At 44.1% G+C, this 25,842-nt stretch overlaps 1 protein-coding gene across 4 annotated transcripts in view; it reads left to right on the plus strand.

Moving 5' to 3' along the window:
* The window catches only part of WDFY3 (WD repeat and FYVE domain containing 3), a 212,536-nt gene that overhangs the window by 39,148 nt on the left and 147,546 nt on the right, over positions 1 to 25,842 (plus strand). For all 4 annotated transcript variants that reach the window (XM_060247100.1, XM_060247102.1, XM_060247101.1 and 1 more), the window contains exons 3-7: positions 3,468 to 3,678; positions 12,065 to 12,188; positions 15,094 to 15,203; positions 17,012 to 17,173; positions 23,304 to 23,496. In XM_060247100.1, coding sequence (XP_060103083.1) covers positions 3,499 to 3,678; positions 12,065 to 12,188; positions 15,094 to 15,203; positions 17,012 to 17,173; positions 23,304 to 23,496 — 769 coding nt within the window. In that variant the 5' untranslated portion in view covers positions 3,468 to 3,498. The remainder of the gene's footprint in view (positions 1 to 3,467; positions 3,679 to 12,064; positions 12,189 to 15,093; positions 15,204 to 17,011; positions 17,174 to 23,303; positions 23,497 to 25,842) is intronic.

Genomic DNA, 25,842 nt, shown 5'->3' on the forward strand with positions numbered 1-25,842 from the left:
TGCTCTCTGGGGAACATATGGGGAGAGGCGGTCCCTAAGGTAGGCAGGTCCTCGGCCATATAGGGCTTTAAAGGTAATAATCAGCACCTTATAGTGAACACGGTACACAACCGGCAGCCAGTGCAGGTCCCGCAGCCCAGGCTGCACGTGTTCCCACCGGGGTAGTCCCACCAACAGCCTGGCCGCGCGTTCTGCACTACCTGAAGCTTCCGTGTTCAGCATAAGGGCAGCCTCATGTAGAGGGCATTGCAGTAGTCTAGTCTCGAGGTGACCGTTGCGTGGATCACAGTTGCTAGGTCGCTGCGTTCCAAGAAGGGAGCCAACTGTCTCGCCCTCCTGAGATGGAAGAAGGCGGATCTAGCAGTGGCAGCTATCTGGGCCTCCATTGATAAGGAGGATTCCAGTAGCACCCCCAGGCTCTTCACCCTGCGCACTGGTATCAGTGACGCACCTTCAAAAGCCGGTAGGGTGATCTCCCCTCCCGGTCCGCCACGGCCCACGCAAAGGACCTCAGTCTTCGCCGGATTCAGCTTCAGCCCACTCAGCCTGAGCCAGCCAGCCACGGAGCCAGCCTGAGCCAGCCAGCCCTGGAGATGTCAAAAAGCAAAATATTCATGTACTCGTAGGGTTGCCAATCTCTAGATGGGGAGGTACGGAAGGCACTGCCCCCGTGAAAATCATCGTGTAACTCAAAACTTCAAACACACTCAGAATGCTCAGAACACAACTTACTAATATTCATTCCTGTACAAACAGTAGAATAATTAACATTCCACGAAACAACCATAAGGTGGAACAGGTAAAGTGTCAGGTAAAGTCCTTAGTGTTTCCACCTTATGGTTATTTCATGGATTGTTAATTAATTATTCTACTGTTTGTACAGGAATGAATATTAGTAAGTTGTGTTCTGAGCATTCTGAGTGTGTTTGAAGTGTTGAGTTGAGTTACAGGATGATTTTCATGGGGGCAGTGCCTTCCTTAAATCCTGCTCTCTCTGTGATTCTCGCTTTCATTGCCAGATCTCCAAGTGAGGCCTGGGGATCTTCCTGAACGTCAGCTTATCTCCAAGCTACGGAGCTCAGTTCCTGTGGAGAAAATGGCTGTTTTGGAGGGTGAATGCTATGGGATTATACCTCTTTGAGGTCTCTCCCTCCCCCCAAAGCCTGTTCTTCCCCAGACTTCCAGGAATTTCCCAATCTGAACCTGGTGACCCTAATTGTAACATAGATTCTGAGCATGCTAAGCAAAATGAGATGCCTGAACTTCTCTTTTCTGGAGAGGTTCACAATGATTTCTACATATACATAGTCTGGTGATTTCACAGAAATCTTTTATTTCTCCCCTTACCATATGATGAATTGTATATAATCGTTCTTCAGTTGAGTTTCATGATGACATCCTGTTGTAATTAGCCATTGTAAGGTGACATGTTCTTCATGTATCTTGGAAATGTTTTATTTCTGTCCTCCTTCCCCTTAGCATGTGAGAAATCAGACCACATGTTTGTGAATGTGATAATGAAGGCTACATTTGTTGCATGTTGCATGGAGTGTGATACCTTTTGCAAAATTCAGCTTGGTTAGAAATCCTGGTTCCCCTCACCCAACTTAAAATGAAAAATGGCTTTCTTGCACTCATGTGAACTCAGGCTTGAAATCATACAAGAAGCCAGAGAGGAGCTGAATAGGACTTCCAGTTGCCAGAGGAGGGGAGTTCCATGCTCAGGACAGCTCCTTTTCCATGACTGTCAGAAGCAAAGTAAATTATAAGTATATATGGTTCAGAATAAGAGCCTTTCATGGTACAGAGTTTTGTATTCAAAGGATTTTAGTGCTGACTTGTATATTATACAGAATTGTATATTGTATATGCAGAATTGTATATTCACTAAAAACACATGGGCAAATGCATAGCCTTTTCCCCTCAGAATAAGGCAAACTAGGGCAGAGAATTTTGCTATCAGATGCTGTAATCAATCATCTGTGAAAACTTAGTATTTCAAGTAAGTTTCAAATGACTATGTAGATGTAAAGAAAACCAGTGTTTGTTCAGTCTTGCTTTTTAATCAGTAAGTTTGGTGTGTGTGTGTGTGGGCATGCATACTCATTTCTTTTCTCAGATCGTTTATCTTGATTGAATAAGCTGTGTAACTTCCATATGACAGGCTTACGCTCATCCTTTTTAAAAAACAAACAAACCTGGAACTCTGTATTTAGCTAGATATTGCACATTCAAGAAATCTTCTGTGGCTTGCTTTTATATCCCCTCCCCCGAATATTTTATTTACTTAATTTAAACCTCACTTTTCTCCACAATGGGGACCCGAAGTTGCTTACAGCATTCTCAGCTTCTCTGTTTTATCCTCACAGCAACTCTGTGAGCTGGGTAAATCTGTGAGTGAGTAACTGGTCCAAAGTTACCCAGCAAGCATCTATGGAGCTCTGGGATGGTAGGGTCTTCTAGAGCCTAGTCTGAGAACCTAACTACAACGCCATGCTGACTCACGCTATTACCACTTCTTCATAAATACAATAGTAGTTCCTAGTGGTTCTCTGTTTTCCATTTGCTGATGAAAGAGGTATCTTTCTGTGTCTGTGGTTTTGAGAGTTGATTAGCTGACCCTCAGAGGTGTTTATAATGTGTTAGGCTATTCCCCCCCCCCCCCAATAATTTCATTCTGATTCCCCAAAAACATGAGGAAGAGGGACTATTCAAAAGTGAAACAAGAATTTTTTTGTTGGGTTTTTAAACACAACCGTCAAGAATCTTTGGTTTGGACCTTGAAGAGTTATTGGACAAGGATAAATACTAAATAAATGCTAATCAGGGTGTGCCAATAGTTTGTCTTGGTTTCAATAGACGTTTGTTTATTTGCATACTCCATGATAGAGCAGACACAGGGCTGCGCCCACATTTCACTTGGAGACTTTTGAGTTTGGTAATTCAGAATCTTGATGGTGTAAATTGGCTGGCAGAATCTTTGATACAGTACTTTTCATTCTGGGACTTTTCTCAAATGAGGAAAATAGATCATGGTGCTATACTTTGCAGCATGGGTGTTCAAATTACAGGCTATGGGCTGCTGCCAGTTCACGGACCCCTTTCATCTGGTCCCTGAAGAAGTTGGAATGGTGGGAGTGGAGCTGCCAGCCTGGGACCTTCAGTATCTCCTACTCTGCATCATCTGTAGAGCTTTGTAAAATGAGGCTCACCTTGGCCCAGTCCACCAAATGCTTGCTGTAGCTCACCATGGCCCTCAGGCTTGAAAGTCTGGCTGTCCCTTCAGCCTGCAGTGCCGTAAGGGAGAGATTAGTTCTGACGTATCCATTGCTTAAAGTACAGATCCTGATTTCCCCCCCCCCCCTTCTCCCTAAAATGTTATGTTCACATTTAAAAGTATCTATAGTAATTATGGTACCTGGAGTGGTGTGTGTTGTTTCATCTTTCTTTTGGTTCTACCTGGGCAGAATAAAAGGAGTCTTCCGGAAACCGGCAAAGATGAATATGGTGAAAAGGATTATGGGTCGGCCTCGACAGGAGGAATGTAGCCCTCAGGATAACGCTCTAGGACTGATGCACTTGCGGCGACTTTTCACGGAACTGTGTCATCCTCCTCGGCACATGACTCAAAAAGAACAGGAAGAGAAGCTTTACATGATGCTGCCAGTTTTTAACAGGGTAAGCCCGGCACTACTACTACTACTACCTGTCCCTTTTAGGGTGAAATGGAGTGGGTGGGGAAGGTGGAAAGGAACTGCATTTAGAAACTTAATTATCTGATTAGCATTTTTGCCTTCTTTTAATAGCTAAAGCAGTGTGCCAGATTAAAGCGATGTGCAATGCCTACTACTGCACTGCTAACATCTTTCTCCTGGTAGATGTTTGAGTTTCCCCAGTGACTGTTTCTCAGATGGTCATTTTAACTGATGGATATTGTCCTGCTTCCAAGGCAGAAAGAGGCAACTTTGCCTCTGCTCGCTTGTCTCAACTGAGTAGTCTCTTAGGCCCAGCAAATATACTATTTAATGTTGCCTTCTGCATTTGGGTTCCAAGTCTGATTTTGTTTTGTTTTAAAGCGGTTCACAAGAATGAACTATTAATAAATCAGGTTTCGTTTCTCATTAAGAAGAATATTCCCGAGTAAAGCCAGAATTTGAGTCAGCTCAAATGCATGAACGCACTGGGCTAGCCAGTGTTGTGTAGTGGTTACACCAGGATCCAGGAGATCCAAGTTCGAATCCCCACACCACCATGGAAGTTTGTTGAGTGACCTTGGGTCAGTCTCATGCACATTCATCCTAGCCTATCTCATAGGGTTGTTGTGAGGATAAAATGGAGGAGAGGAGGATTATGTAAGCTGTCTTGGGGTCCTCGTGAGGAGAAAGAAGGAGCATAAATGAAGTGAATAATTTTTTTTAAATTAAATTATATCTACATCCTTAGCCCCTTTTATATTTTCTGTTGATTGTGCTCTGGAGGGTTTTGCAAGGAGTCTGAAGCCTAACAGGCTGAAAAATTTTCTGCCTTGGTAATGAATTCTGTGTTGATCATTGGAAGTAGAGGGGTAGATCTCACAAATTACTTGCACCGTTCGCAGAATTAACCTTCCAGGTGCCACTATTTGTGGAATATCCAGCTCAAGTTTTCCAGTGAATAAAGATTATTTGAAAGCAGCTACTAAAACAGTATTCTTATTGGGACAGGAGTCAAGTTAGGGTTGCCAGGTATGTGTTGGGAAATACCTGGAGATTTTGAGGGTGGAACTGGGAGAGAATGGGGTTTGGGGATGGGAGGAGTCTCAGCATGGTACAGTGCCATAGAGTCTATCCTTCAAAGCGGCCATTTTCTCCAGGGGAGCTCATCTCTGCCAGCTGGAGATCAGTTGTAAAAAGCAGGAGATCTCCAGGCCCCAGCTGGAGGCTGGCGACCCTAAATCAAGTAGAGCAAAGTTGATTTTAAAATTTCTGTCAGTTGTTTGTGAAATTGCAGTAATCTGGAACCTTAATTAAAGTCAGCTTGAATCTTATAATTACTTTTTCCTGATAGGGGTTTTGGATTCTTGGCTTAGAAATTTTTAGCTGTCTTGTAATATTATGCAACTTGCTGAATCTTTTAGATAGGGTTTTTGTGTGTGTGTCTGATATGGATATAAAATGATGTGCATTTTTATATAGTGAATATTTATGAATTTATTGTGGTTATTTTAAGGGAAATAACTTTACATCAGTTTCTTCTTCCCCCAGTTATTCTTGAATATTCATGGGCTTTATCTAATTGAAGCAGAGTGGATAGGCAATTTAAATGATTATGTTAAATCAAAGTGATTTCAAATCTCTAGGAAAGAACTGGCTTAATTTAAGTTTCCCACTTCGTATTTTGTAGGTTTCCTGAATTATGATGTATACCAATTTATTGCTACAACAATGAAAATTTATTTGTGGGGTACTAAATAGTGTGTGTATGTTCATGTATTTATACTGCCCTGGAGCATAATTCCAAATCTTAAATTGTGCCTCTAGTCTTCTTGAAAAGTTGAACTGTAAATGCTGTAAAATAATTTTTAAAAAATCTCTCTGGTTGCATGCCTTTTTTGTACTGCAGAATTTATATCTTTTTAGGGGATCAGGTGTGCAAGTTGGAAGACTTTCTGCACATGAAAGAAGGCTAAGCCAGGTCATTTATTTGATTCCAGGAATCAGACTAGCATAAATAACTAGCATTTTTTTTATTTGAACATCAGATTCTTTTTATTAAGAATATTGATTTTTATCCATCTGGGTTTGGAATCAATTGTATTGCATTTCTGAGCTTGCCGAATAACATTTACTTTCATTATGTGAACTTCTGATGCCCTGCTCTCTGCTTTTCTGCCTTCAATAATTTTCTTGAACTTGTTACTCTGTTTTAAACATGAAAATTTTCACTTGCAGCTTTTTGGTCTATTTTCTTTGACATTATTCTCCCATTCCTTAAGGTTTGCTTGTCTAGATATTGTTTCTTAAGTATTCTCTGCATGGTGCTATGGTAGGTTGCTGAACCAGTGGAATCCTATGCTCTGATATGGTGGTGGAGACCAAGTTTGTGTGTGTGTGTGTGGGGGGGGGAAGGTGGGAAGGTGGGAGAGAAGTCAACAGGCATCTCCATAGATGGAATTCCAACTAATTCTCACGCATCTCCGGTTCCGCATGGTCTCTTGCCCTCCTCTGCACTGGTGGAATCTTGCTGATGACTTTAGCCTCTGGCTGGCGCTGTGGGATTGCTTTGCCCATGTTATATCTTGAGTTAGTTCTATTCCGTCAATTGTTTATGAACCAGGGATGGGGAAAGTTGCCTTATCATCCATCATCATGATAACCAGAATTTTAAAACTGCTTTTCTTTCTGACTTCCTAGTTCATCTTAACGTCATTTTTGCATTACTGGTGTATCAATAAAAGATAGGGTTGCCAGCCTCCAGGTGGTGATTGGAGAAAACCCCAGGGTTCCGTGATGACCAGCCTCCAAGGAAGCAAGGGTTAAATAATAAATGCCCGTTATATTCAAGCACTCTCATACAAAACACACTATAAACATATCCTGATGTATAGAACACCCATAGTAAGTGCAAAGGAAGGACTATAATATTATACAAATATCCAAAACAATGCCTTTTCAAAATTCATCAAATAGTCCTTCAATTCCAAAGGAGTCCTCCGTCCAACGTCTCTTGAGGAAACCAAGCAGTGTTCCAGTTCCAAATGGATCTTATAACACAGCACCACAGCACAGCAGCACAGTGACGAGGTTGTACTTTATGTTCCCTCGTTTCACTTGAAGCTTTGACAAGCTGTGTCAAAAAAAGCTATAAACACATTATAAAAACCATTAAATCATATGGCCCCTGTGGGTCATACCTTTCAAAAATAATATTTCAGAGCATGGCAAGATTCCAACTATTTGCACGCATCCAAGTGACAGTTTCAAAAGTCTTGCACTTTGCCCTAGTGCTCATCTTACATAAATAATCACAGGTGTGAATGTTTAACAGTGTTCCTTAAAAGTATTTGATTCCAGGCTTGAGATACTACACAGTACATAACCTCCATGTAAATTAACAGCAAAGTTACATGTTTTACATATTCAGATAAACAGAAGAGAACACATTCATTTTAGTCCCAGTAGCCGTAGAAAGTGACCTTAAACAGGATCCAACAACAAGGGAAGGATCCCACTCATTATTAAGTCCCTGTGGCATGAGGGAACGCAGTTTAAAAATCCACCGCATTTCCTCCTGATGCAACCACTTAGTGGCATTGTATTTATTATACAGTCTGGGTGTAAATTTTGAAATCACATAATATCTGAGGGAGTCTAAGTCAAGCCTAGTTTATTCCTAGTTCGTCTTCATGTCATTTTTGCATTACTGATGTATCAATAAGAGATAGGGTTGCCAGCCTCCAGGTGGTGGCTGGAAATTTCTCACTATTGCAGCTGATCTCCAGGTGACAGATATCAGTTCACCTGGAGAAAATGTCCATTTAGGGACTCCTTCCCCTCCCCAAACCCCACCCCCTCAGGGACCACCCCCCAGATCTCTAGCTGTTTTTCAGCATGGAGCTGACAATCCTTATAAGAGAATTTATTTCCCTCCTTTTGTACGCAATAGAGACTCCATGATTGTTTTTTAATTCTTCTAATTTCTTACCAGTAGGCTTGAGATACTACTGCTGTGGATGGAATGTTTTGTTGCTATTCCAGTTTACATCATAGTGTAGATGTACATCACGTACCTGTCTCAGATGTGGCTTAGATGTGAACAGCATCTTAAAACCTATGATCCTAGTTGTTTAACTCAATTTGGTATTTATGGTTCTGTTTTATTTGGTGTTGGTGGCTCTTAAATATCTGATAAAGCAGCACTGACTGAGTTTTATTACTTGGATATCGCAGGAGGAAGACCAGTAAAATAGAGTAAGACAAGGAGCTGAATCAGACGTTTTGCATGTAAAAAATAATGCATGACTGTAACAAATACATGTTTGAAAACATGTACCATACAACATAAGCTAGGTTTGACTTCAGGGTCCTTGCTGGGCATTCTTTTGATGTCAGCCTGTATTTCTGCCACATTGTGTACAAATTGGTCGTAAATGGCTTATCACCAAATAATCCCATTGCTGTGGATTGTTTAATAAAATAGCTGTGTTTGTGAACTTTCACCAAACTTCTTTTCTGACTCACACTTTCTGAGAAGTAGGCTAAAAAACAATAACTCATCAGTCACCAGATTATTTTCCCTTGTTGTTGGATCCTTTCATATTTACAGTCTGGCACTGTGTTTGTATGCACGCATGCGTGTGTGTGTGTGCATTAGCACTGAATAACAATGAGCTAAAGCAGTGAGGATTGTTAGAGTACAAAAAGTGGACATTGTATTGAAAAGGTCTCTGCTAGCAAACAAAGCTTTGGTTCATGATGTGTTGTGTTTTCCCTGCTGCAGCTTCACTACCAGAGTCCTGAATTCTTAATGATGCATTTTAAGGTTCCTGAAGGATGGCATAAAGTGCGGTGTATCGTTTGAGGGCCCTGAAATGATGAGCTTGGTTTAAAAAAAAAATGAGTGAGAGAGAGAGAGAGAGAGACATAAAGTTTCCTAAGTGATTGACCTGAAATATATGGCTTGTGTTTGGAGTTCTTACAGTAAGAGGGTAAAGTGCTCTTGATTTAAATATGGAGAGGATCAATATTGAAGAAACCAGTGTCCATAAATTGCAGCTGGGCTCGGTAGCCAAGTGTTTCTTTCTGGTAGCCAGTTGTAAACTCCAACTCCTCCACAATAGTACCTACAGGGCTTTTTTTTTGTAGCAGGAACTCCTTTGCATATTAGGCCACATCCCCTTGATGTAGCCAATCCTCCAAGAGCTTACAGGGCTCTCCTTACAGGGCCTACTGTAAGCTCCAGGACAATTGGCTACATCAGGGGTTTGTGGTTTGATATGCAAAGGAGTTTCTGCTACAAAAAAACCCCTGAGTATTTAAAAGATACGGTAATTTATGGTCTAATCAGAGATTTTTTTGGGGAGTGTGTGTGCATACTCTTATAATGGAAATTGGGCCTCCAAAATCACATAAAACAAGGTTAGCACTCCCATCCCAGAGTCTGTAGTCATGAAATCTGCCCTCAAATCAAGAGAAGCCAAGAGTAGAGGGTCAGTGTAAATCAAGAAAGGGAGTATGGGGAGAAAGTAGGGAAAAAAATGGGGAGTGTTCCCTGTGTTGCAGGAATGCAGTTTGTCCAGGGTGGATCTTTATATTAAGGCGAGGTGAGATGCTGAGGCATCAACTGTATGACACAGGTGACGGCTCAATGTGACCTAGTGATTTGAACGTCAAACTGGAACTGGGGGTATTCAACCATGAAACTCTCTCAGTATCCTTAGGCCAGTAATTATCAGTCTGACCTATGTCACGGAGTTGTTAAGGATAAAATAAAAGTGGAGAAAACCGTGCAAGCTGCTCTGCCTTTCTTGGAGGAAATGCTGGATAAAAATGTGATATGTAGATAGATCCTTTGATTAGGTGAGGGATCTTTCCATTCTCCTGTTTGGCAGGGGACGAAAGCAAAGGTCAAATGGAGCCCTCCCAGATGAAAAGGAGGCAAGAAGGGTGGCATGGAGCCCGGCTGTTTTTCTGTGCCTCTAGAAGTTTTTTTGTTTACAGCTGCATGTTGCGTTTTCCACAGCCATCATTTTAAGACAATTCTGGCTGCAGGTTTTTCTAGTTCACATGCTGGTTTCCGAAAGTCCCAATACAGAGGAAAAGATTGAGCCTCGGGGGCAGGAACATTATTAAGCTGGCAACTGATTAGCATCGCCAGAAGCTGTACACTGTAGCCTTGTAGCATTTGTAAACGCACAGGGAGGTATGGGTAGAATACAGACATGCAGTTAACACCAGTGTTAGTGAACCACCTCCAATTGTTTAGCAGTCTTCTAAAGCGAAGGAGCAGTGATGCTGAGCTTTCAAGCCCAGACGCACCTTACGCTTGCTATGCGGAAGGTAGCCATGTGTAGCCAAGCTCTGCCTATTGCGAATTCTGCAGATTCCCCTGGAGACGGACGGAAAGCTGGAGCAGATTGTAGGCAAACACGCAGACAAAGAAGACCTGCGTGCAGCTTCTCTCCCTCTGTTGTTTATCTTTTGCTTGGCAGCTGATTCTTTTTTTTTCCCCTCTCCCTTGGAGTTGGGAGGAGGAGCAACAGCAAGGAAATCTGTCCACTGAGCAGAGCACTAAGCGCAGATAAACAACAGAGGGAGAAAGCTGGCTGGTAGTTTCTGCTTTCCTATGTCTTTCCCTACAGCCAGCTTCAGTTTTCTGTTAGGGAGGGTTTCAGAATTGCCAGCAGGCAGCAGTTACTACACATGGCTGCTATTGTCATGGACAAAGCAGGAGTCAAGTATCACCTTTAAGACCAACAAACTTTTATTCGGAATGCAAGCTTTCGTGTGCATGCACACTTCTTCAGACGAGGAATGAGGGACAGTAAGCAGAGTTGCATATAGCTGGTGGGGTTTGGAATGCAAAGTGGTACAAAGTTAAAATCCAATAGCAGAATAGTAAAATTAACAAATTCAGAAAACCCTTGATCAGGGTTGCATTGGCGTGGGACAGTGTGACTCGTAACCAGACTGTAACTCTGTGGTTATTCACACCTTTGCCACTGCCTGCGGCTGTAGAGTTGTAATTACCCTGTATTTAATAAATACATATATTTTCTAGAAGGTATTTTAATAATTCTGTTAAATGTCCACCAGAGTTCAGGTTGTTTGAAAATAAATAACAACTTCTGTCTGTGTCTTCTTACTTTAAATGTGTTTTAAAATGAGATGAGCAACTCGGTGAGCACCTTAAAGAGTCTGCCTAGGCCAGGTGCTTATGTATAACTGGTAGGGTTGCCAGCCTCCAGATGGGAACTGGAGATTCCCTGCTATTATGCTAGCACTGCCATCTTGTTCTGAATGTTTAAATATTGTGTTTTTATGGTTTTTACATTGCATTGACTCAGTTTTGCTCTCCTTTGGAGGTTTTTAAACAAAGGCTAGATGGCCATCTGACAGCAATGAGAATCCTGTGAATTTAGGGAGAGGTATTTGTGAGTTGGACCATAAGGTGTGAGAGTTGGACCATAAGGAAGGCTGAGAACAGAAGAGCTGTGGTGCTGGAGAAGAATCTTGAGAGTCCCTTGGACTGCAAGAAGATCCAATCAGTCAGTCTTAAGGGAAATCAACCCTGACTGTTCCCTGGAAGGTCAGATGCTGAAGCTGAAGCTCAAATACTTTGGCCACCAAATGAGAAGGGAGCACTCACTGGAGAAGACCCTAATGCTGGGAAAGACAGAAGGGAAAAGAAGAAGGAGACGGCAAAAGATGAGTTGGCTGGACAGCGTTACTAATGTAACTAACATGAATTTGAGCAGACTTCAGAGGATGGTAGAAGACAGGAGAGCCTGGCATAACTTTGTCCATGGAGTCGCAAAGAGTCAGACTCTACTGTGCGACTGAACGACAACAATTTGTGAGTTTCCTGCATTGTGCAGGGGGTTGACCTAGAGGACCCTGGAGGTCCCTTCCAACTCTATGATTCTATGAAATCACTCTGAGCCCTGTGCAAGTGGGGAAGGATGGTTAAAAAAAATCTAATTTAATAAACAAACAAACAGGAGAAAATGGATGTTTTGGAAGTTGGACTCTATGGCATTATGCCCTAAACCCTGCTCTCCTTGGGCTCCACCCTCAGAACCTCCAGGTATTTCTCAACCCAGAGCTGGCAACCTTGATAAGTGGAAAAGCACGGGAAGGGAGCTTCCCTGGTCTTGGGCAGTATTCAGCTGAACCTTGGATGTTGTACTGTACTGCATGGGGGGATGTTGGTGGGGCTCAGCACCACTTGGCATAATCCTGTACAGAAAAATAAACCTCTGTTAAGTGTCATGATCAAAACTTTTTATGCTTTGGAGTGAGCCTGGTTGCTGTACTTTGGAACGTCTGCATAGATATTAATTGGGACTTTAAAAAATTATTTGCAGGTATTTGGAAATGCTCCTCCAAGTACGATGATAGAAAAGTTTTCAGATCTCCTTCAGTTTACAACGCAAGTGTCAAGGTTAATGGTGACTGAAATTCGGCGGAGGGCCTCTAACAAGTCAACAGGTAAATGCATGAAAAGATTTACTCTTTGGCATTTGGGAGCTGAATATTGGCAATGTACAGCACCTTTGGGGATGGTTCATGGTGGGTCTGTCACCACTGTTGTTAGCAAACTGTCCATAACAGTCATTAACAAAAAATACTTTGAAAAGTCAATATCGCAAGCTATGGTTGGATTTTGAAGAAGGCTGCAATTAAACCTGAATTAAAATCCTTTTTCCCCCTGTGCTATTTTCCTGTTGCCAGATTTAAAATTTCTTAAGATGGCTAAAAATGTCCTACGCCTGTTGTAGAATCTGTTCACACATCATGAACAAATGGCAATATCTTAATTGTAGGCGCAATCCCAGCTTTTTGTGTTCTCGTGTCTTTCCTTCCCCTCATAGGCAGAGAATGACTGAAGGCTTTCTATTTTTGGTTTGTGACATCAGAATGAGATGACCAGGCTGAATAGGAGTTTCTTTCTCATAAACTGGAATAAAGTAGGATCAAACCATGGTTTAGATCCTGGTTTGGGGGGAAGAAACACTCTTTGTACAAACTCTTGTCTTCAGTTGCAGTTTGTCTTCCTCAGCTAGAAAGTCTTCAGTGATTTTCTGCATGGGGATGCTCCTTGAGGGAGCAAGGGTGCCAGTAAACAAGGTTTGCGGCCATCACAAACCAACTTCTACTTGTTGGTGATGTCTGAATGCACCCATAATTTGCTATGTTTATGGAAGAATTCGTAGACATAGATGGCTGGTCCTTGCGATTTATTTATTTATTTACTTCATACTTCACCATTCTCTCCAATGAGAACCCAAAGATTTATAATGATAAAGATAGCACAGGAGAAAGTAGATTCCCAAAAGAGATCTTATTTGCAACGTTGTATGTTAAGGTGTGATTTGGTCATGTTAACCATTTGCCAACCAGTTTGATAAGTTTATTATGCTGACCACAGCTGTACAAAATGATTGTGTGAATACAGTGTTACTGAGGATTGGAACACCAGTAGAAGACTGGGAAGGAAAAACAGCCCTAGAAAGCTCCCCTCCCCCCAAGGATGGAGAGAGAAAGGGATGGTCAGACTTGGCCACACTCCCCTTGAGGCAGGGGAGGGAGGAGAAGACAGCCTTTGCAACCCTCTGGGCATCTCCTTCCCTGGGCTGTGCAGGGCTCAGCCAGGCCAGGCTTCGCCTCCCCTTTCTACGGGCTGGCCCGGCCCTGGTAGTGGTGGCAGCGACCTACCAAGAGAAGTCCAGGTGCATAGCATGGTCATTCCATCCCTGGCTGGAATCCAGATTAGCTATGCTAGCTGTTCAGATTAAATCAACTCCTTATGAGCTTCCAGAATCTCTGTTGCCTGAATGTATTTTTTTATTTTTTATTTTCTTGGAGTCTAGATTTTACACTTGGGGTTTCATGCTCACTTATCCACAGGCAATGAAGCATGCAAATAGGATGGTAATAACTTTTCCCTTTTCAAATAAGGCAGTGAATTAATTTCATACAACTATAATAAAGTGTAGGCAGTGTTGTATATACTGTAACTCATAAAAGTAAATCTTGCATTGAGACATCACAGAGCGAGCTTGCTATTTAAAACTCCTGCTCCGCAGTGAGAAGAGATTATCATCATTTAAATAATAAAAGGCAGTCATTATAGTTGGTTTTTGAAATGGAATGGCTTATTTTCATGGGATATCGACTAGAAACTTTTTTTTTTCATATTTAAAAGAGTTGACTGTGTGACTGGAACTTAGCTTAAGTTCGTGCCTTCAGAGTCAAGGTCTTTTTTTAATGGCTCAAAATATTTCCTTCCTATCTGCTGACTTCTGATTACTAATATTTGTAGGAAAAATATTATGTGAAGTGTTATCGGTGGCACTTGAAAAATTCACCAACTGAGAAGTCAAGAGGCATATGTTTCCTTGTATGTAAAAAAGTTCAGAATGAATTACGGAAATGGTATGGAAGCTGAATGTTCAGTTAGTTTGCTGCACTCTTAAGAGTCTCTTTGGGTTACATTTTATGTGTACACCTAAAAGTGGAACCGGGGCAATTTTTTTTCCCTCAGGAACTCCTTTGCATATTAGGCCACACATTCCTGATGTAGCCAATCCTCCAGAGCTTACAGGGTTCTTAGAACAGGGCCTACTGTAAGCTCCAGGAGGATTGGCTACGTCAGGGGTGTGTGGCCTAATATGCAAAGGAGTTCCTGAGACAAAAAAAGCCCTGAGTGGAACTATGAATGGGGCAAATACCTATGCTATAAGGCATGCGAATTTGCCAAAGAAGAGCTTGTCTCAGCATACTGTATAAAGTGGCCCATAGATCATTATGGAGTGGCCTGATGGATTATGATGGGCATGTTTTGTAGGGGCATAGCATACATCAGTAGTATTGTACTTTGGGAACTTTGCTCTGCCTTGGCAGTGTGCTGGTGATCTGAGTGTCAGACTAGGATCTGGGAGACCCAGATTCGAATTCCCACTCTGACATGGGAGCTTGTTGGGTGAACCTTGGATACGTCTCTCACACACAAATCCTAGCCTATCTTATAGGGTTGTTGTGAGGATAAAATGAAGGAAAGGAGAACACTGTAAGCAGTTTCGAGGTCCCCACTGGGAAGAAAAGAAGGGGTGCAAGAAAAGGTGGGGTATAACCAAAGAAAATGACCAAAATAAATGATTACTAGGTTCAAGCACATTTGAGCATCTTGTGTACTCTTGGTTTTGGATCCCTACTTTTATGGAAAGAGACTAAAAGTAGTTTTCCATGTTTGTTTTCTGTCAAGGATTTATAAGCACTTCGAAAAATCACTTCTTTATAGTTCATCTAATGCTCAGTATACTCCAGTACAAATAGGAACTACCTTATGTTGTAATGTTTACCTGTTGTTGTTTTTTTTTTTTTAACTCACTAGAGGCTGCAAGCCGTGCCATAGTCCAGTTCCTGGAGATCAATCAGAGTGAAGAAGCCAGTAGAGGATGGATGTTGCTCACTACAATTAATTTACTAGCTTCATCTGGACAGGTAAACTTTCTCTTAGAAGACTTCTGATGTAAAGGAGTGCGAATATCATCAAAGTATAGGAGTTATGGAAGGAGAGATAAGGGTTATTAAAATGCATTTTTCTTCTATTTAGTCAGTAATCTGAGTTAACTTCTGCTTTACTTGTTTCTTCGAGGTTCATACTTTGTTCTGTGCTTCCCTTTGTGTGTGTGTGTGTTAAGTGCTGTTAAGTTACTTCCAAATTACCTCTAGAACACCCTGTCATTCAACCTTATTGTTATTCTCTCACTTCTCAAGATTTTATGCAAACAGTTTTAGGGTACTATAATATCTAGATTGCGTTCAATCCTGGTGGAAGCTGGGTTCAGGTAGTCGGCCCAAGGTTGACTCAGCCTTCCATCCTTCCGAGGTCAGTCAGCTCAAGTCTTACAAACTGAGGGCCATCCTTCCCTGTATTTAAGAATAGGTCCTAATGAGACTAGTTAATAAATTATACTATGTAAGATGTATAGGAATCAGACCAAGACAACTCTAGTGAGAATAGAGACTGCAGTTCAGATAAAGAATGACCAGAGCATGGATAAGGGCTTCATTGTTTCATTATATCACTTCAGCCATCTATCTGCAATGGTTTAGGTTGATGACCTGTTGGAGTCACTACTGACAGGCCTTATTCCATTTTAAAATAAAAGTAATCCTGTTTAAATATTGAGAACCATTAATTCATGTAGCATGCTGTCCTAATTAAAGTAGATTTCATGCTCGTACTATTCTCCTGCTCTTACTCTATTGCTGCCTTCTCACATTCTGCGGTTTAGAATTTGCTATCAGGTGGTATTTGCTACCAGGGGAAGGACGGTGGCTCAGTGGTAGAGCATCTGCTTGGAAAGCAGAAGGTCCCAGGTTCAATTCCCGGCATCTCCAACTAAAAAGGGTCCAGGCAAATAGGTGTGGAAAACCTCAGCTTGAGACCCTGGAGAGCCGCTGCCAGTCTGAGTAGACAATACTGACTGATGGACTGAGGGTCTGATTCAGTAGAAGGCAGCTTCATATGTTCATATGTTCTAAACATGAAGTGTTTTTTATAATTCCTGTCTGGGACTATGTAAGATGTATAGGAATCAGACCAAGACAACTCTAGTGAGAATAGAGACTGCAGTTCAGATAAAGAATGACCAGAGCATGGATAAGGGCTTCATTGTTTCTCTTGCACAAATTCAGTCTTATTGTTATTCTCTCACTTCTCAAGATTTTATGCATACAGTTTTAGGGTGCTTTAATATCTAGATCTGAGTTCGATTCTGGTGGAAGCTGGGTTCAGGTAGCCGGCTCAAGGTTGACTCAACCTTTCATCCTTCTGAGGTCAGTAAAATGAGTACCCAGCTTGCTGGGGGTAAAGTGTAGATAACTGGGGAAGGCAATGGAAAACCACCCTATAAAAGTCTGCCAAGAAAGCATCATGATGAGACGTCAGCCTATGGGTCGGTAATGACTCAGTGCTTGCATAGGGGACTACCTTTACCTTTTTTATAATATCTAGATAGGGAAGTGCTAGATGTTGACAAGATCTGTGCTAAGTCCATATATGTTTCCATTTACACATTATTGCATCCAAGCCATGGTTTATGGAGTATTTAAAATATATTTGACTTCTGAGATAATTAGAATGTTCTTGTCTTTGTGCTCTCAGAGTAACAGGTTTTAAAAATAAATGCTAATTCTGTGGCTTCAGCATATAACTTAAGTATTCTTCCAACCAGTTCAGGACCAATTGCATTAAATATAACAATAAATTCTGTCTTTGCTCTTTCTCCCCCCCCCCCTTGCAGAAAACAGTGGACTGCATGACGACTATGTCGGTGCCTTCCACGCTTGTGAAATGTCTCTATCTGTTTTTTGACCTTCCACATGTGCCTGAGGCAGCTGGAGGAGCCCAGAACGAGCTGCCTCTAGCTGAGCGGAGAGCGCTGTTGCAGAAAGTGTTTGTGCAGGTAACAGTGTGCAACCATGAGTGTTGCATTTCCAAATGCAGTTTCCTTCCCAAAGGAAAGGGGTTGGGGGAGGGGGAGCTGAAAATATGCTAGAAGGACCTTGTCTGGAAAAAACTCTTGGAAGCCGGAGAGGTTGACCACCACCACGGCAGAAAAACAGAAGCATGAGACATACTAGCAGTACAATTAGAAAAAAACACCACCAAGTAAGTTAAAAACAAAACAAAACTACAGAACACAGTGCTTTAAAGATACCATACTACAAGAACAGACCAGGACACAATACAGTAAATGGGTGAAAATGTAACAGTATTATTCAGTCAACAGCCCAATTGAAAAATACAGCTCTTAAATGGCCACTCAGCACATTAAATGTAACATTCTCCGGTGGTCTGGACAGTGGGTCGGTCCGACTACTGGGTATAGGCTCCTCCTCCTCTTCACAGGGTCGGGTCTTCTAAATGATCCGAAGGGGGGGAGTGGCCTATACCTCCCAGCTCCCGCCAGTTTTTTTCCCGGCCCTGCATGAGCAGGACGGGTTCTTCGCGAGCGCTCCTATAGAAGCGCAGAAGATCCGAAAAGAAAGAAGATTTACTGACCTTTTAAAAAGGCGCTGCAGGCTGGGAGCGTAGGGGTTAGCCCCAACAAACCCAGCAGGAGGGCAAACGCGCAGGGCTACTCATGAGTAGACCCTGCGGCGACGCGGCACACAGCTGAGGCGAGGAGGCCCTTTGAAGCTCCGTTTCCACCCAGGCGCGAGTGGAACGGAGCGGAGAGAAAAAAGCCAGCGTTTCTGTGGCAGCGGTAAGTCGTCCCGCGGCGGGGAGGATCTGCGCGGGCGATTTAGAGCCTGAAAAAAAAGGGATCTTTTGCTTTGGCACGCTGATCGCTGGCTGGGACCCTGAACTGACTAGCCTTTCATGCTTGGCAGTCGGGGGAGCTTGATTATGGGCACCTCTAAGGTTTTTTGACTGGTATGGTGCTACTAGCTCAACTAGAGGGCGCATTTTAAACTGCTACCCTCCATTTTAAGAGTTTTCCCGCCCTTTTTTACTAGTGTCTTCCTCTCACTTCCCTTATAGGGACCTGTGGTGAATCAAAATGGCAGCTAATTCCCAGAACAACTCCCCGAGTGAGTTTGACTTGCCTCTTCTATCAGGAACCCTGACACCTCAACAAGAGGCTCAGAATCCAGACCTTTCAGGGGAGGATGCCAAAACCAACCTTCTCCAATGGCTCAAAAGGGAAATGTTAAAAGAGTTGGGGCACTCCCCTTCTCCTCTGACGAGGCAAGAGGGAAGGAAAAGGGGCAGAGACCCCAGTCCTAGTGATACTCTGGGGCGTTCTAAGAGCAAGGTCCACATGGGTCTGGATTCACCTCTCCTGAGTTCTGCTGAAGAGTCGGAGGACTCTGACTTGCAGTCTGATAAAGAGGAAGGTGAACTATCAGATGAGGAAAACCCGACACGGTGCAGTCTAGACCTTTCCCCTTTGAATACTACTCCAAATTGCTCCCCAAGGTTTTGAGAACCCTTAATTTTGTGGCCACACCTAAAGAGGATGAGGAGTTGGACCCTGACCTTCCTACAGGTTCAGGGGAAATGATGCCAAAGCTGAGCAGTGCCCAAACTGGAGTTCCTTTACCGGAGGCCTTTTTTGCTCTGGTAAAGGCAGAGTGGGAACGGCCGGCCAAACCTAAGGCCAACCAAAAGGTCATCCCTAAACTATATTCTCTTATTCCACAGGCCACTAAGAGGCTAAAATTGCCAATGGTTGATGATCCTGTGACTAGTCTAATTTCCAATTCGGTCCTACCCATGGATGCTGATGGTTTACCCAGGGATCCATGTGATAGGAGAATTGAGCAGGCTTTACGCAAAGAGTTTGAGACGACATCATGGGTTATTAAAGCGGCCACAACGTCATCATTGTTCGCCAGAGCAATGTGCACGTGGTCCAACAACTTGGCAGCAGCTGACAGTGGAGCTCCCAAGGAATTTAAGGATGAGCTTAAAAAGATTGCCCTATCTGCTGCCTTTGTGGCAGACAGTTCTTTGGACACCATGCAACTAGCGGCCAGAGCCATGGCTTGTGGCGTGGCGGCTAGACGCAACATTTGACTGCGAAATTGGGAGGTTGATACTGCAGCCCAGGCTAGGGTCGTAGCAGTACCTTTTAAAGGAACCTTGCTGTTTGGGGAGGGCCTAGAGAGGTACCTTATTGAAAACAAAGATAAGAAGAAAGCCCTACCCTCCAAGGGTAAAGAACCAAAACAGCGAAAGCCCTTTCCTTCCTTTCGGGACTCCAAGAAGCAGCCCAGATCAGGTTCCTTTCGTTCCTTCAGAGGAAAGTGGCAACAGAAAGGGCGTGATTCCAAACCCTTTTACTCCGGAAAGTCAGATCAGAGTTCCAAACCCTCTTCCAAAAAAGGGGGATCTCAATGACTACTCCCTTCACCAGGTAACAGGGAGAATAGGGGGTCGCCTTTCCTCATTCGTAGGCATCTGGAACCAGGTTCTAGAGGTAGTGGAACATGGCTATGCCATAGAGTTCCTTTCCCCCCCTCCCAACCACTTTCGTTGGGTTCCACGGAAAAGAGACTTGGTGGCTCACAAAGCTATGCTGGTGGCCATTCAACATTTGGTGGATATAGGAGCAGTGGAACCCGTTCCAATATCCCAACAGGGTTTAGGAGTTTACTCCATAATATTTTTAGTCCCAAAAAAGAACGGGAGTTCAGAACCATCCTGGATCTGAAGTGGCTCAACAAGTTTGTTCCAACAAAGCACTTCAAAATGGAGACCCTTCGGTCAGTGTTACTAACCATTCAGCCTCAGGATTTTCTGGCTTCTTTGGACTTATCAGAGGCCTACTTACATGTGCCCATTCGGGAATCACACAGGAAGTTCCTACGCTTCTCCTACGGGGGGAAACATTTTCAATATCGGGCATTACCGTTCGGCCTGAAATCTATCACCCCGGGTCTTTACAAAGGTCCTGGTGACCCTGGTGGCGGAGCTGAGACTACAGGGCGTGGCCCTGTTCCCTTACCTGGTCGACATTCTGGTGAAGGGGGGGTCATTCCAACAATGCCAGAGAGACATTCACCGGACGGTGAACATGTTGCACAATCACGGCTTTGTGGTGAATCTGGAGAAGAGCAATCTTCTTCCCTCTCAGAGGCTAGGACATCTGGGAGTGGAGATAGATACAGCCGTAGACAGAGTATTTGTATCCCTGGAAGAAGGGAGAAGTTCTGTCTCCTCTTACGAGGGGTCCTTCAGCAAAGCAAGGTGTCGGTTATGGTGTTAGCACAGCTGCTAGGGATGATGGTCTCCTTTCAGGACCTACTCTCCTGGGCCAGGTTCCACACTCGCCCCCTGCAGTTTTTCCTTCTACCGTTCCAGGACGTTATAGGGAACAAAATCCCCAGTCTAGTGACATTGACACCAATAGTGAAATCCCAGTTGCAGTGGTGGATGGATCCGGATCTTTGCAGTTCAGGCCATCCCCTCCGCGAGCCCCTGAGAGTTTGTATGACCACAGACGCCAGTCTATGGGGTTGGGGGGCCCACTCACAGGATCAAATGATCCAGGGTCAATGGGAGCCCCACGAATCGAAACGGAGTATCAACTTCCTGGAACTCAGAGCGATTCGATTGGGATTACAGGGCTTGCAAGCTGTCCTGATCGGTTGCCATGTCCTGGTGAAAACAGACAATTCAACAGCCAAAGCGTATGTGAATCGGCAGGGGGGTACCAAGGTGAAATCTCTCCAGGCCGAGGCAAAATTCTTTTCGAATGGGCGGAGAACAATCTCCTATCAATCAAGGCAGTACATGTTCCTGGAAAGGACAATCTTTTGGCGGACTGGCTCAGCAGACGCTGGCTGGATCAGACGGAATGGATGTTGCACAGAGACACCTTCCGTCTGATAGTGGACAGGTACGGTCCGGTGACGGTGGACTTGTTTGCCACGGCAGAAAATCATCAAGTGGACAGGCTCTTTGCCAAACACAGAGACAAAAGAGCAGAAAACACCGATGCTCTCAGCGCCGAGTGGCCAGTGGGACTTCTGTATGCCTTCCCGCCCCTTCCTCTTTTACCCAGGGTGATTCGGAGGGTGGTAGAATTACGGGCGGAGATGGTACTAGTGGCTCCCTTCTGGCCGAGGCGGTCGTGGTTCCAGGAGCTTCTGAGGTTGTCGGTTCAGCCTCTTTGGCATCTGCCGAGGAGGGACGACCTTCTGTCTCAGGGCGGCATTTTTCACCCTCAACCAGACCTGTTACAGTTAACAGTCTGGAGGTTGAGCGGTTGCAGCTCGAGGATCTAGGTTACAACAAGAGGGTGGTGGACACTATGTTGGCATCACGCAAATGTTCCACGAATAGGGTATATAATACCACCTGGAAGGTCTTTTATTTATGGTCGACCCAACGAGGGTGGGACCCGATGTCGGTTAAGGTTAAAGGTGTCCTCGGATTTTTGCAGGAAGGGGCAAACAAGGGGCTTTCCACCAGCACGCTGCGAAGGCAGGTGGCTGCTATATCGGCTATACAAGGGGTGCGGGGACGTAAGACCCTGTCAACGCATCCGCATGTCAAAAGGTTTCTGAGGGGTGTTTCTCTTCTTAAACCTCCTCAGGTACACAGATTTCCCTCATGGAGGTTGAATGTAGTCCTACAGGCCTTGTGTGGGCGTCCTTTTGAACCTCTGGCTTCCTGCGGGATCAAGGAGTTAACCCTTAAAACGCTTTTTTAGTAGGCATCACCACAGCACGAAGAGTGTCTGAGTTAAGGGCATTGTCGGTTGACAAGGAGCTTTGCGTTTTCCATAATGAGAAGGTGGTTCTGAGACCAGATCCATCCTTTATTCCTAAAGTCAATTCCGTTTTTCATAGGTCACAGGAACTGGTTCTTCCAATTTTCTGCCCCAATCCTCAGTCCTCTAAGGAAAGGGAGTTACACTGCCTAGACGTTAGGAGGGCGCTTAGTTTTTATATTGAGCGCACCAAAGGGTGGAGAAAGTCTGATTCCCTGTTTGTTTCGTTCAGTAAAAAATCACAGGGACAGCAGGTTTCCACTTCTTCCCTTAGCAGATGGCTACGGGAATGTATTGATCTGGCCTACAAGGCCCAAGGTCAGACCCCTCCAGATGGGATCATGGCTCATTCTTTGAGGGGTGCTGCAACATCGGCTGTGTATCGGTCTTTCCCATCATTAGAAGCTGTGTGTAAGGCAGCAACTTGGAGATCGGTACATACCTTTACCAGACACTATAAGGTGGATAAATGGGCTTCAGCGGAGGCGGCCTTTGGGAGGCGTGTGCTGCAGCATGCACTCTAAACAGGGAAGCCGGTCCCGCCCGGGGATGTTCAGCTTTGTTACGTCCCAGTAGTCGGACCGACCCACTGTCCAGACCACCGGAGAACGGAAGATTGGTCACTTACCGTGAAGCTTCCTTCTCGGTGGACTGGCAGTGGGTCGGTCCGGCCCGCCCGTCAGAGGTTGAGCGGCTTCCTGGGTTTTGGAGGTGGATCTTGGAGCCTCATCTGTTCCTCTCCTGAGCGGTGTTGTTTTTCTGTATTGGCAACGTTTTGCTTCAATCTCCTATTTTAGGGGTGTTGAAGTGTAATAAACGGTTTTCCTCGTTCATCTGCCTCTGTATGTGAATGGGGAGGTTGTGGAACTTTTTTATTCCTAGGGGGATGCGGCTTGGATACACCTGGCGGGAGCTGGGAGGTATAGGCCACTCCCCCCCTTCGGATCATTTAGAAGACCCGACCCTGTGAAGAGGAGGAGGAGCCTATACCCAGTAGTCGGACCGACCCACTGCCAGTCCACCGAGAAGGAAGCTTCACGGTAAGTGACCAATCTTCCGTTCAAATGATGACACACTGGTCAAAACAGACAATCGATCTGGGAACAGCCTTCTGTTTTTTTTAAACAATAGAACTCCTATGTTGAAATAAGTTCCTGACAGAGGAGGTGAGCATCCATAACGGCACATTAGGAATCATAACTCACCTTTTTAATAACTGGTTTAGATGAGAGTACCAATAAGTAGATTTCTCAGTACAGGGATCTATGCAAGCTTTGTGCTGTGTCAGTAAATGCCTTTTGTTTTTCAGATCCTGGTGAAATTGTGCAGCTTTGTGTCCCCAGCGGAAGAGCTTGCTCAGAAGGACGATCTCCAGCTTCTATTCAGTGCAATAACCTCCTGGTGTCCTCCCTATAACCTGCCTTGGAGGAAAAGCGCAGGGGAAGTACTCATGACCATATCACGTCACGGCCTTAGCGTCAATGTAGTAAAATACATTCACGGTTGGTATTTCTTTCGTTTAAGCTAGTAGAATGTTTTTGTGCGGTCATATTTTTGTCTTGCTATTTTTTCTGTTTTTGTTTTCTTGGGCTATGTAATACATAAATGCAGATGGAATTGTATATGTTTCTATTCAGTAGGTAGCGTGTTGGACAGAGGCGTGCATTCTGACTCCACATTTGTCCCATCAGATCTGAAAATGATTTTCTGTTCAATAAAAATGTCAGATATTTATCCAACATTTAGTCCGGTACTTGTCAGTACCAAAAATCTGACTTCTGCATTTGTTATTTGATGAAAATAATGCTTGCTTCCCTTGACTCATGTTACCTCCTGAATAGAATGGGAGATGGGGATTGGGGACCCAAGCTATTGGAAGAGCAGCTAGGAAGTAGGGAAGCGAAGATTTTGAAGGGGAAAAGCTAGAACAGTGATCCACGCAATGGTCACCTCGAGACTAGATTACTGTAATGCCCTCTACATGGGGCTGCCTTTGTGCCAAACCCGGAAGCTGCAGCTAGTGCAGAACACGGCTGCCAGATTGTTGCTGGGGCTCCCAAAGCGGGAGCACATACAGCCGGGGCTGCACGAACTGCACTGGCTGCCAGTTATTTGTTACAAAGTGCTGCACTGGATTCGTTACAAAGTGCTTGTTATTACCTTTAAAGCCCTATATGGCCAAGGACCCGCCTACCTTAGGGACCGTCTCTCCCCGTATGAACCCCAGAGAGCACTGAGGTCAGCAGGGAAGAACCTGCTGACTATCCCCGCGCCAAAAGTGGTAAAGCTCCAGAGTACCCGTACTCGGGCTTTCTCTGTTATGGCTCCACAGCTGTGGAATCAGCTTCCAGAAGAAATGCGGGCCCTGCGGGACTTCGAACAGTTCCGCAGGGCCTGCAAGACCACCTTGTTCCGAATGGCCTTCACCAGCTGAAACTGCTAAACTGCTAACCAAACTTACCAGTGACCATAGCACCAAATACATTAATGTCTTTTTAGAATTTTAATAGATTTTAATCAATTGTAGTTAAAATGTTTATTATTATTATTATTGTACAATGTATGCATTAAGTTCTTGTTGTTAGCCGCCCTGAGCCACTTTGGCGGGGAGGGCGGGATACAAAGAAAATGTGACTGACTGACAGAACTGGAGAAGGGCTGGGCATGGAGGGTTGGATGTGGAGGCATAAGCAATAGGTAGAAATTGGGGGCGGGCCTGATCTAACAATGAGCCAGTCAAAGCCCGGCTGTTGCTGATGAGGGAAAAAATGGAATTACTCATTTCTTTTGGTTCCCCTACTTGCCTGGCTTAGCCTAAGCTCATCTGAGTTTGGGAGCTGAACAGGGTTACTTCGGTACCTGAAGTCAGGTTCTGAAATTCTGATTAAATTTTGAAATGCTCTGAAACGTCATTTCAAAATTGAATGTCATGTGGATAATCACAGGTTGCCATCCCGAATGTTGAGTTTCCATGCATGAGTTGGAGTAAACAGAAATGACTGTTGCCATCCCTGAGGCTAGGAGATAATGCCAAACTCTGTTTTTTTTGCCATCTGTAGTACACCTGATGATTCTGTTGGCATGCATCAGGGAATTCTTAAAGCCTCTATTTCTGCTTCCTGCTCAGAGACACAAAAAATGGAATGGAAGTTATCTGAAACCTAGGAGCCCATGATATGTAGCTTTAAGTTGGATATAGGGGATGCTACAGATTTCTCAATGTACTTGTTAAGCAGTCAAACTTACTGTGTTTGATACTCATGATCAGATAGATAGATACATTTTATTTGTATCCCGCCCTCCCCGACCAAGCGGCTCACTGCGGCTATCAGGACTTTTTTTGTAGCAGGAACTCCTTTGCATATTAGGCCACACACCCCTGCTGTAGCCAATCCTCCTGGAGCTTACAGTAGGCCCTGTACTAAGAACCCTGTAAGCTCTGGGAGCATTGGCTACATCAGGGGTGTGTGGCCTAATATGCAAAGGAGTTCCTGCTACAAAAAAAGCCCTGCTCATGATCAGACTGTGAGCCACTCAGGAGTATGTTTGGATTGCTCTGATCAACTCAGACGGCTGTTGAACAAGTTCATATCTGCCTGTTGGTCAGGAGCCAACTTATATTTTATCTGGGGTTCAGCTGGAAGTCATTTGCTACATAGAAACAGATTTGTTTTCTCTCCCCCTTTATTCCAAGCTGGGCAGAGACAGATACATTGCTTTTAAGCTATGCATTGCAAAAAAGGTGAGAACCAACTCATTTATCTCCCTGCCTCTCCAGGCTGTTTGGGGACAGAACATGCTTGTGAGCTCCTTTTTGGAAAAGGGAGAGAAGAAAGAGCTTGTTTCTC

Source organism: Heteronotia binoei, chromosome 9, assembly GCF_032191835.1.
Source record: "Heteronotia binoei isolate CCM8104 ecotype False Entrance Well chromosome 9, APGP_CSIRO_Hbin_v1, whole genome shotgun sequence".
NCBI lineage: Eukaryota > Metazoa > Chordata > Lepidosauria > Squamata > Gekkonidae > Heteronotia > Heteronotia binoei.